At 43.1% G+C, this 12592-nt stretch overlaps 1 protein-coding gene across 1 annotated transcript in view; it reads left to right on the forward strand.

Moving 5' to 3' along the window:
* Positions 1-10747, forward strand: part of LRCH3 (leucine-rich repeats and calponin homology (CH) domain containing 3) — an 85133-nt gene extending 74386 nt beyond the window's left edge. Inside the window, exons 18-20 of the mRNA XM_011978717.1 lie at positions 1552-1629; positions 8574-9341; positions 10316-10747. Of these exons, the coding sequence (XP_011834107.1) occupies positions 1552-1629; positions 8574-8699 (204 nt within the window). The 3' untranslated portion in view covers positions 8700-9341; positions 10316-10747. The remainder of the gene's footprint in view (positions 1-1551; positions 1630-8573; positions 9342-10315) is intronic.
* Positions 10748-12592: the final 1845 nt, after the last annotated feature.

Consider the following 12592-nt stretch of genomic DNA (forward strand, 5'->3'; position numbering starts at 1 on the left):
TGAACTATGGGTAATTAATTTTTTTGGCTGTTCCTCCAAGTTTTCTTTAGTGCAGGGGTCCCCAACCCCTGGGCCACAAATGGGTACCAGTCTGTGGCCTGTTAGGAACTGGGCCGCACAGCAGGAGGTGAGCAGTGGGCCAGTGAGCAAAGCTTCATCTGTATTTACAGCCTCTCCCCATTACTCACATCACCGCCTGGGCTCTGCCTCCCGTCAGATCAGCAGCAGTGTTAGATTCTCCGAGCATGAAGGCTGGTGTGAACTGTGCACGCGAGGAAGGGATCTAGGTCACGTGCCCCTTATGAGAATCTAATCCCCGATGATCTATCACTGTCTCCTGTCACCCCCAGATGGGACTATGTAGTTACAGGTAAACAACCCAGGGCTCCCACTGACTCTACATTATGGTAGATTTCATTATGTATGATTATTTCATTATATATTGTAATGTAACAATAGAAATAAAATACACAATGAATGTAATGTGCTTGAATCATCCTGAAACCATCCCCAACTCCACCCCTGTCCATGGAAAAATCGTCTTCCATGAAACCCGTCCCTGGTGCCAAAAAGGTTGAGGACTGCTGCTTTAGTGTTACATTGTTTTAAAATGGAAAAAAAAAATTTTTTTATTCTTTCAAAGTTTTTCTATTTAGTACTTGCCTTACAAAATCAAAGCCAATTTCTAAAGTGTGAGGTGACAAGCTACTGCCCACAAGCCAGCACTTATTGTTGTAAATAAAGTTTCATTGGAACCCAGCCACACTTTCTTGTTTGCATATTGTCTATAGTTGCTTTCAAGCTCCTAGCAGAATTGAGTGGTTGCAACAGTTCTCTCTCTTTTTTTTTTTTTTTGAGACGGAGTTTCCCTCTTGTTGCCCAGGCTGGAGTGCAGTGGCGCGATCTCGGCTCACCACAACCTCTGCCTCCTGGGTTCCCGGGTTCAAGCAATTCTTGTGCCTCAGCCTCCCGAGTAGCTGGGATTACAGGTGCCCACCTCCACACCCGGCTAATTTTTGTATTATTGGTAGAGACGGGGTCTCTCCATGTTCGTCAGACTGGTCTCAAACTCCCAACCTCAGGTGATCCGCCCGCCTTGGCCTCCCAAAGTACTGGGATTACAGGCCTGAGCCACTGCATCTGGCGTTGAAACAGTTCTTGTGCGCACTGAGAGTTACCAAGCGATTGCCAAGGGTATTTTTAAAGTTGGCAAATATTTCTTAATGTTGCTAGCAGGCTGGGCCTGTAGCTCATGCCTCTGATCCTAGCACTTTGGGAGGCTGAGGCAGGCAGATTGCTTGAACTCAGAAATTCAAGACCAGCCTGGGCAATGTGGTGAAACCCTGTCTGTACAAAAGTTACCCAGGTATGACGGCTTGCAGCTATAGCCAGCTACTTGGGAGGCTAAGGTGGGAGGATCACCTGAGCCCGAGAGGTCAAGGACACAGTGAGCCAAGCTTGCGCCACTGCACTCCAGACTGGGTGACAGAGCGAGACCCTGTCCCAAAAACAAAACTTCTCCAGTAACACATTTTCTTTTCCTCATTTCAGCCTAAATTAACAATGGCGAAATGCAGGCGAAATGTGGAGAATTTCCTAGAAGCTTGCAGAAAAATTGGTGTACCTCAGGTAATAAATTTATCATTTTTTATGTTGCCTAAATAGACTTGGTTGTGCTAAAATTTTAGAAATGCAAATCTCTAAAATCTTACAGGACTAGCTCTGAGCTAAGTCGATCCTAATTAACATGACTTTGGGTTACAAGAGTCAGTATACTTTTGAACAGTTTTCCTTAATTATTTCCAAGGACCACACAAAGAAATTATAAATGTATAAATTGAAATAATTATAAGTAATTTAGAGTAATTACTCTATTTTCCTAAACTTTCCCACTTGCTATTTGACAACCAAATACATCCTTCAAAAACTCAGTCTATCCCAGATGGAGAGTGCTGCAGCTGGCCTCGGTGTTCTGACCTTTGCTTTGATACTTTTTAAAATGTTTTAGACTCCAGAAATGTTGAAAAGACAGCCTAGCGTTCCTTTGTATACTTCACTTATTTCTTCTAATGTTAACTAACACCTGATATACAACCTTAGGACAGTGGTTCAGATTAAGTAACGCGAGAACAGCACGACTAACTGAATGACGGGAGCACGACTGACTGAATGACGGGAGCACGACTGACTGAATGACGGGAGCACGACTGACTGAATGACGGGAGCACGACTAACTGAATGACGGGAGCACGACTAACTGAATGACAGGAGCACGACTAACTGAATGACAGGAGCACGACTAACTGAATGACGGGAGCACGACTGACTGAATGGGCTTCACTGGATCCATCGCTCCTTCCAGGAAGCTTGTTCTTTGGAGCTTGCAGCAAACAGGCTGTCTGAGCTGTTGTCCTGCTGTGAGGATTTGTTGCCTCCAGCTCAGTTATAACTTTATTGCCCTTTAATATTACCAATAGTTAAATTTATAGATGTGATTAAGGGAAGTAAACTTGATATACTCTTAATCAATAACCCCTTTAAAAAGCAATTATAGTAAACCAACGAAGCATTATACTACCAAGGAATATTACATGGTATAAAGACAAATTTAAAGAAATAAACAACTTGGTGCCGTGCGATACTTTTTCATTAACCACGACCATTACAAGTCTTGTTAACATTTTGTCTATAGCATGAAGGAGGAAAACATGACTCTTTTCTATCACCTTCTAATTAGGTCTCAGTAACTCAGGGGTGGCCCCGGGGCTCAGCAGCAGCTCCACCATTTCTCTCAGAGTTTAGATCCTGTTCCTGTAGCTTTCATGACAGTGATTCTCTACGCATGTCACCACACCTCTTTCTAACTAACCAGGAGTTAGAAAGGCCTCAGCGTCACTTGTCCAAAGAGTGACCTTCTCTTTCAGCTCTTTCACGTGTTCCAAAGTGAAAGAGAGAGCGCCCAGCTCCACAGAGCATCTGCATCAGCCAGCAGGATTCCCAGGGTGGTTTTTCTCTTATGAAGGTAGATCATCATTCTACTATTTATTTTTTACTTTTTTCTTTTGCTGTTTTTTCTTTTTAAAAACTGAATTGTAAAAGAATGGAAATTTACATAAAGTGGTAGTTAGCAAAGACCTTTTTGATTCCTATGGACAAATTCAAAGCAAAATTTTCATGTTTATGTTATGTTGTTTGATAAAGGCTCCTCTTTTAGAACAGACCTTTTTAAATATTTTGAGAGCACTGAATACGGCTTCTGAAGAAACAACATACGTTCTTTTAAACAAGTTTGTTCTAATAGGTGCACATTAGCCTCCAGTTCTTCCCTTCTGCTTCCTGAAGAGGTTCCTGCTACACAACCATCTAGTGTCTGCTCTAGTTCCCTGCCAGAGTCTTTCAATAAAGAGAGTATGGCATGGGTTGGTGCAGAATGGGAACTGCGAAATTGATAGGAGAGTGCTGAATATGGCCCCGCTCAGACAAGTCATGTTGACCCAACCAATGTCAAAACCTGTTAAAAGTACTGTTTACCAGCGATTACAGTCATTGTACCTGTCCACTGGTATGCCGTGGGTGACCATGTTTATTATGGGCCAGCTTGCCCCTGTTCCTACCAGAGCTGTGCTGTTGGAAGGCAAGTACAGAGAAAAAAATAATACAGTTTTAAAAGACTGAGTCTTTTTCCAGAGTGGTTAGACTGAGGTTTTGAGGCATCCTCCCTCCCTCTCCCTCCACAAAGAGGAAGTGGACATTCCTCACAGGCTGCCCCTTCCTTCTCCGCTTCCGCCTTCCGCCCTCCGCCCTCCACCCAGGTCCCCACCACAACCACTGCCAGTTTTAGATGGGTTCCTAGTATGCTGCTACTGCTGCTGAAAAATTAATCATTTGTCTAGAACAAAGTGAAAGAAAATGAATAAACGCACAAACTCATAGGTTCAAGCTCGCCTTCTCAGGTCCCACTGCCAAAGGAAGAGAAGAAACTTCTACCTCCCCTTCTTCCTTTTCCTCCTGTGCTTCTGGTCATTCTGGCCTTCACTTAAACATCCCCATTTTGCTCTGTGTGACTTGAAAATTGGGAAGGTAATAATGATCACTTTTGAAAATGTAAAACAGAAAACAGTATTATAAGTATTTTGTCAGATTCTATACCCAGATGAGATATATAAAGACAAATAATTTCCTTTCTCTGTATAACTTTTAAAGTGTTATACAAGTTAAAGTATGAATGAAATACTAAAGGACAAGGCAATTATTAAAAACCTCTGATGACATTGGGCATATGGGTATTTGCTTTATTTTTATGCTTTTATTAAATATGCTACATTCAAAAAAACCATAATGAGTGATTAAAAACTTATATCTGAGTCCAGTATCTGTTGTCCCAGAGTTGTTATGTTATGTGTTAAAGGATGTCTCCCTGTTGTCAAGTCCACTGATGTTTGTATTTATTTAGTGAATTTTGCAATCTGTAAAATGGAGGGTTTGGATGATCTCTGAGGCCCTTACCAGCTCTATGTTCATTTCGAACACATTCTTGAGCTGGACTTGGTTACAATAGACACCCCCTGATTTTTAGAGGAATGCCAAGTCATTGAATGCGTTTGGCTTCTAGGCAGTAAACTGCACCCAGATCATGAGGCTTTCCTCAGTCTTTGAACCTTTTTGATGGACCTGGCTTTCTCCGAAAACGTCCCTCACCTCAGCCTCTGCAGTTTTTGTCCTTGCTTTCTGACCTACTTTTTTTTTAATAGAGGAGAATGAGTCAGGAGAGACGTTGCTTCCCACACACCTCACTACTCTCAGGCCTCACACGACCCTAAACCAACATCCACTTCTGTGTATGGTATTGGTGTTTTTTTTTTTTTTTAATGGAGTCTCGCTCTGTGGCCCAGGCTGGAGTGCAGTGGCCGGATCTCAGCTCACTGCAAGCTCCGCCTCCCGGGTTCACACCATTCTCCTGCCTCAGCCTCCCGAGTAGCTGGGACTACAGGCGCCGCCACCACGCCCAGCTCACTTTTTGTATTTTTAGTAGAGACGAGGTTTCACCGTGTTGGCCAGGATGGTCTCGATCTCCTGACCTCGTAATCCGCCCACCTCAGGCTTCCAAAGTGCTGGGATTATAGGCGTGAGCCACCGCGCCCGGCCTGTGTATTGTATTCGTAATGTTCAGACTAGTCACCGACTCGCAAATTTTATTCTGCTATTTAGTAGTAAGATGAGCATATAGAAGATTCTTTGTAGTTTGGGTTTTCAGCGTTTTATTTTTGTTCCTCAAGGTAAAAATGTTACAGGATGTGTATATGTGAATATGACTGAGATGATCATATTGAATTCTATACTCAGATCTGCATTTCTGATCCACTGACTTTGTTTTTCTGTTTTCCTTTCCTGCTCACACTTTGGACAGGACAATCTTTGTTCCCCTTCCGACATCCTTCAGCTAAACCTCAGCGTTAAAAGAACTGTTGAAACACTACTTTCTCTTGGGGCACACTCAGAAGAATCCAGTTTTGTCTGTCTCTCTATCCAGCTTCTGGGTTTTGTGGCATTTTACTGTACTGTCATGTTAACTCTCTGTATGCTTTATTACTGGCTCTTCCCCTCTAGCTGAAAGATTGCACTCCGGTGACTTTCCACCTCATTCCTGTGCTGGGTAAAGGAGGTTTGTTTGTCATTCAGAATTATTTATATAAGTGCTTTTTCTCCCCGCTGGCCCTCAAAGAGCTCACCGGTAAAGGAGACAAATCCTTTTTGCAGATGTGCAGCCCGTCACTCCTACACAAAAAGTTCTTTATACATAAGCCACAAACCACACACCTTCACAATACCAAACAGAAAATGTTGATTTCTTATATAGACATCACTTAGTACAAAATACTAATTTCTTTTATAGACAAAACTTAGCATGAAGTTCTCTGGCGTGAACTTGTCGCATTAGCAGACATTTTGCTGACAAAGAGTGAAAGACCAGCATCTTTTTCTCCTGGCCATCCGCCCATTCTCCTGGCCTGCGGCCTTGTTTCTCTTCCCGTAAACGCTGAAGCATTTTTACTAATACAATTCTGAGCTTGTACTTCGAATATGACATGTAGAGCTTTATTTCCAAGTCACACAGTACAACCCCCATTGGCCATTTTTCCATGTCTCAGCACAAGTGTTGACATTGTGGAGTGACTGAGCCTTTTCAGCAGCTGCTCATGAGGAAGATCATCGTGCCTTTTCTGGTTTTGGCAGGACCCGGTCACTTAGCTTTCTGCTTTGAACTGTGTCCGGAAACCCTGAATCCCCCCTTGGTAGGCACAGGTCCGTCTGAGCATTTGCGGTCTGGACGTTTGGAAGGTATTGGCCGTCATTTTAATAATTTTAGTTTGGTCAGAATGTTCAGTTTAAAGATCACGTGGATTTCCTAGACTGCTATTCTGAGCCCAATCCATACGTTGCACGTGGTGCACACGAGCAGATGGGCTGGAGCTGGCCTCTCAGGGTGGGCACCTGGCCAGATTGACTGTGTTTGTTATGTGTAACTGAGACTCACTCCCAGCATTCTGTTTAAAATGGGAATTTATGTGATTTCTAACCTTCTTAATAGTGAAACTGTAGCAGGAGAAGTAGTAGGGCAGCAGTCCCTGTTCTGTACTCAAGGCAGTGAATACTGTCTGGTTCTTTCTGAATGCTTAGCATTTAGCTGCTAGACATTAATGCTGGAAACTACTTTATAATTGTGGTTAGATTCTAATTTCATAAGTGGTGTTTCTGAATATTCAGGAAACTTCTGAACTGTGTTAACAAAATTGGGATAAAGAATGAACTCAAGTAGGAGGAGAGATTGTGAGGAGCACGACATGCAGTTGTAGAATTCAGCCTGAGAGGCTTATTGCTTTGGTTTTCTTCCATATGAAATGGGACAGCTATTTTCACAGGTGAAAAGACTGTTCACTGTTAATGCTCAAACACTAAACACTGTGATGATGAAAACTGCAGTTTTCTGTGTTAGTAGGTGCCTTTCAGACTTTGGGGAGTTGGGTTGGTTTTATTTTTAAGATGTCTCAGAGTTGGAACACCTGTTAAAAAACACACACAGGCTCTCATGGTTTAGGGGTTGTAATTGCACATTCTCTTGAGAACACACAGCACTCCCTGTAGCCCAGCTGGAAGGTAAGTGTGCTCTAGAAAGCACAGGCTTCTGAGTGTAAACGCCAGGCACACAGGTCCTAGGGCGCTACTGAGAGGAAGAGATCAGGGGATCAGCCTTGGAGAAAGCACGTCTCTTCCAACAGCAAAACAAAACGCTCAGCAGGTTCATTTTAAAAATAATTTATCTAGACGTGCAGTTGCACTCAGTATTTCTACAAAGTTGCTAGTTTTATTAGATCAAAAGATTACAGTTACCTCATTTTATCAAGATAAGTATTAAATAAAAAGTAAGCACAAGTACCAGTAACTGCCTCAAAAATAAATACTTGTTATATATTTTATTGTAACTGGTTTTGTAAAATTTCGTAGTAATGTCGTCTCAATGAAAAGCAAAAAAAAAAAAAAAAAACTAGTTGTCTTCTTTAACAAACATGTGTAATCTTTTTTTAGTGGAACCAGAATTCTATATTCTGTTCTTTGTAAGAGCAATCTCTTTTCTTTCTGAATATTTACTCTTAACAGAAAGCCAGTGATAAGTGCTGTTCTTAAGATTTGCCTTTTTCTCTCAGAAGAAAGGATTAACCTAACAAATTAATGATGCGCACACACTCGATGTATTACTTAACTTCCTTAAGCAAACATTGTAAACACTTTACAGATGTTGGTAATCAACATATTCCTGCCAAAGCTTAGGTAGTAGTTCCCTGGAATAATTCAGGCTGTTAAATACCAGGATATTAAATACTTTACATTTTCAAATACTATTTCTTTTTAATTCTGTAATTCAGATTTTTAATTCAGACAGGCCCTTCCATGAATTATTCAAATTAGGGGGAAGTTTCTCAAACACATCTAAATCTCAAGAGCTCAGGATACACTGAGTTTCTTGCCCTGCCTGGCTTGGGAACCCTGGTTTTCATAGTCAGGATTATCATGCAGATAGTGTAGAACTCATGCAGGCTGAGTTATGTTTTCAAACTATCTTGCATTCCTGTGGTAGGGAACTTACAAAGTGCTTTCTGCTAAAGTGTAAATCTTTCAGTCTTGAGCCATCTGGTAGCGTGGAATTGTTTTTCTATTTTTCACATTTCCTATTTTATAGATGTGCACTGGCCTTTTATTCATCAGAGAATAAAGGATGTTGCTTTCACACTGCAGTACTGTTTTTCCTCTGCTGTATGTATAAATATACGCTACTTGTCAATTTCCCAATTTTGAAAATTATCTGTATGTACTTTTAGTTGTATTAATAAAGTGACAGTGAGCGTCAGTCACCATCTATATCTCACTCAGATTTCCACTGAGGTCGGTGTCCCAGGTACTACATTTTCCTATCTTCATTGATTATTATGAAGGGGAGAAGTGCTTGCTTTTTCCTTTCAGTTCTGTGAAACTCATTGATTTTCTTTTTGTTTGTGTGTTGCGTTGTCCCATTTCAGGAGCAATTATGTTTGCCTCTCCACATTTTAGAAGAGAAAGGTTTGAGCCAGGTTGCAGTGACGGTCCAGGCTCTCCTGGAACTTGCCCCACCCAAGCAACAGCAGCACCAGTTATCTGCTGTTTAAGGATTCCCAAGACCTTGGGCCATTGGCCTGGCCAAAACAAGGAACAGGACAACGTGATTGCTGCTGCCAGCTGTCTGCTTAAACAAAGCTCTTATGTGTTCTCAGAAGGGACTGTTTCCATGATTCCTAACAGGAATATTTTGCATCATTTCTCCATTTTAGGGGAGGTTATATCCATTTCCATTGAATTAGTTTACAAAGACACCATTGGTTTTCCCAGATGAAACTTCTTTCGTTACTGAAAACCCGACACCTGACCTGGCTGTGTTTTCCTGGAGAGCAGGCTCATTTCACACACCAGAAAGCACATCTTCTGTGTTAGGCACAAGCATGCTGTGCCGTTGTTTTTACCTGCTCTCAAGACAGCTGGTCTGCTGGTTTCTAAACTTGGTTGTTCGTTAGAATCTCCTGGAGTGTTTGTTAAAATACAGATTCACATTCAGGAGGTCTGGGGTAAGGCCTAGGAATCTGCATTTTCAACAACCATTGCACATGTTTTTGTTTGAGAAGGAGTTCCGTTCGGTCACCAGGCTGGAGTGCAGTGGCACGATCTCGGCTCACTGCAACCTCCGCCTCCCGGGCTCAAGCGATTCTCTTGCCTCAGCCTCCCGAGTAGCTGGGACAACAGGCGCCCACCACCACGCCCAGCTACTTTTTTTGTATTTTTAGTAGAGATGGGGTTTTGCCATGCTGGCCAGACTGGTCTCAAACTCCTGACTGCAAGTGATCCACCCGCCTCGGCCTCCCAAAGTGCTGGGATTACAGGCGTGGCCACTGCGCCTGCCCGAAACCACTGTTCAAAGCTAGATATTTGTATGTTTGGTGGGGGAGGGTAATGGCCCCACTGCATTTTTTCACCCACATTTAAAATGAAAAGCTGTATTATGAGGAGCTGGACTATTCTGTCAAAGACAAAACAAAAATAATATAGAAGGCCTAGATTTTGCATAGTCTTTTTTTTTTTTAAGAGTTGGGGTCTCACCGTGTTGCCCAGGCTGGTCTGAAACTCCTGGGCTCAAGTGATCCTCCTGCCTCGGCCTTCCAAAGTGCTGAGATTACTGGAGTGAGCCACTGGGCCTGGCCCAAATTTTGCATAGTAAAACAGTGAAACAGATACAGTTGTATTTAAGGTCAGTCTTCTAGGCCTCCCTTCAACTCCAGTCCATCATAGAAGATGGTTCTATGTCATCCTGTTATCTAGACATTAGAAACAAGCCCTGTAGACACAGGTTCCAAATCCTTAAGCTGATAGCACACTGCTGTGCATCGCCTGCTTTGGTCTCACTGAGCCTCCCTCCCCACCCTCCTCACCCTCCTCACCCTCCTCACCCTCCTCACCCTCCTCACCCTCCTCACCCCCCTCACCCCCCTCACGCTGCTCCACGGACACCTGGGCCTGCAGACACGTTGCAGTCACAGCACATACACTTCGAGCTCGGGAAAGCCTAGTTTCTTATATTTCTTTCAGGTAACTGCCAGTTTCTGTGGCTGAATTAAAGCATTTACGGCATCTTAAAAACAACTTCCTAGCTGTGTGTGGTGGTTCATGCCTGTAATCTCAGCACTTTGGGAGGCTGAAGTGGGCAGATCACCTGAAGTTGGGAGTTTGAGAACAGCCTGACCAACATGGAGAAACCCTGTCTCTACTAGAAATACAAAATTAGCAAGGTGTGGTGGCTCGTGCCTGTAATCCCAGCTACTCGGGAGGCTGAGGCAGGAGAATCACTTGAACCCAGGAGGCAGAGGTTGTAGTGAGCCGAGATCGTGCCATTGCACCCCAGCCTGGGCAACAAAAGCAAAACTCCGTCTCAAAAAAAAAAAAAAAAAAAAACGCGCCCCATCTGGCTCCACCACTAGTGCCTTTATATACTCAATTATGGGTGGAGGAAAAGGGCCCAAGGGCTCTCAACACCACACAGGAGCTTTTCTTCCAGTTTCAGCTAGTTGGGTTTTCCTTCCCCTGCATTTTGAACCCCTCTTAGTTGTTGGTGATATATTCTGGTGTTCACTGCCTTTGTAAAACAAGTAAATAAAGTAAGTGGAAGATACTAGTTATGTATTTTGTTTCTGTAGTTGTTAACTGTTCTGGATTTTCTTTACCAATGCATCCATTTGGACATAATGTTATTCCTCTTTTTATCAGGTAAATGTAGCATCTAAAAGTAGCTTTGGATCAAATCATGTTGAGTACCTGGTCAAAGTAATGTTTTCTTCCTTGTTCTTGCAGAGAAACAGATTCATCAGAACATTACCACTTGACCAGGTTTAAAATTGTGTAATGGCCTGGGCACGGTGGCTCACGCCTGTAATCCCAGCACTTTGGGAGGCCGAGGCAGGAGGATCACTTGAGCCCAGGAGTTTGAGAGCAGCCTGGGCAACATAGCAAGACCCTGTCCCCCAAAAATTGAAAAAAAAAAAAAGCCAGGCATGGTGACACATGCCTGTACTTCCAGCTACTCAGGAGGCTGAGGTGGGAGGATCACTTGAGCCTGGGAGGTCGAAGCTACAGTGAGTCATGGCTGCACCACTGCACTCCAGCCTGGGCAACAGAGTGAGACCCCATCTCAAAATAAATTGTATAACTTACAACATCTAAGTCAATGCCCAATCTTATAGAATGAAAGTAAAATGTCTTTATGTAAGTGCTTAGAGCCAGACCTCATTATATTTACAGTTCCCAACAGACCCACTGACCCTTATATAACTTGTTTAGAATTTAGCTGTGTGTATTTTTAAACTGTATTTGTCAGCATTAAGCCTCAGTATAGTCTCCAAATTATATGCCACCAGACATGGAACTCAGCAAACGACAGGATTATTTTTAACATATGCAGGCCAGCCTGGCCAACATGGTGAAACCCCGTCTCTACTAAAAATACAAAAATTAGCTGGGTGTGGTGGTGGACGCCTGTAATCCAGTGACTCAGGAAGCTGAGGCAGGAGAATCACTTCAACCTGGAAGGCGAAGGTTGCAGTGAGCCGAGATCGCACCACTGCCCTCCAGCCTGGGTGACAGAGCGAGACTCCTGTCTCCAAAAAAAAAAAAAACCACAAAATCAAAAACATACTATGCAAGGAATAATTCTAGAAGACGTTACATAATGAAATACTTGCCATGTTTGCAAGTAATTTTCCCATAGGAATAAATGAAAATTTCAGCTTATTTCAAATTTTGCACATATTATGAAACCTTATTAATGTATTTTTATCAAACTAAATGAGATTTGTATTTGAATTGTTAGGAAAAACTGGGTGCGGTTTTGGCTGATAATTGAAGGAAAAATATCAAATACATTGAATTTTTTTTTTTTTTCAAACCCTCTGATTTTTTCAGACCCTCTGCAGAGGTATGAAGGTATGAATTTCTTTTTGGTGTCAAGATGCAAAAACAAATCATGATGCTTTTGTTGGGAGAATTTTGTATTCAGTATTTTGTATGTACCTTTTTTAAAAAAATTGGAAAGCACAATTTGGTTTAACATTTAGCTTCGCTTGACTCCAGTGTAAGATGAAGATGACCTTGTCACGGCTCCCCTGACCTGAAGCAGAGCCCTTCCTATCACTGACACTGTTGGAGGCTGAGAGCCCCCCAGCAGAGCCCTTCCCATCACTGACAGTGTCGGCAGCTGAGAGCCGCCCCAGCAGAGCCCTTCCCATCACTGACAGTGTCAGCAGCTGAGAGCCGCCCCAGCAGAGCCCTTCCCATCACTGACAGTGTCAGTGGCTGACAGCACCCCCAGTAGAGCCCTTCCCATCACTGACAGTGTCGGAGGGCTGAGAGCTGCCCCAGCAGAGCCCTTCCCGTCACTGACGGTGTCAGTGGCTGAGAGCCGCCCCAGCAGAGCCCTTCCCGTCACTGACAGTGTCAGCGGCTGAGAGCCGCCCCAGCAGAG

The sequence above is a fragment of the Mandrillus leucophaeus genome, unplaced genomic scaffold (genome assembly GCF_000951045.1).
Source record: "Mandrillus leucophaeus isolate KB7577 unplaced genomic scaffold, Mleu.le_1.0 Scaffold199, whole genome shotgun sequence".
NCBI lineage: Eukaryota > Metazoa > Chordata > Mammalia > Primates > Cercopithecidae > Mandrillus > Mandrillus leucophaeus.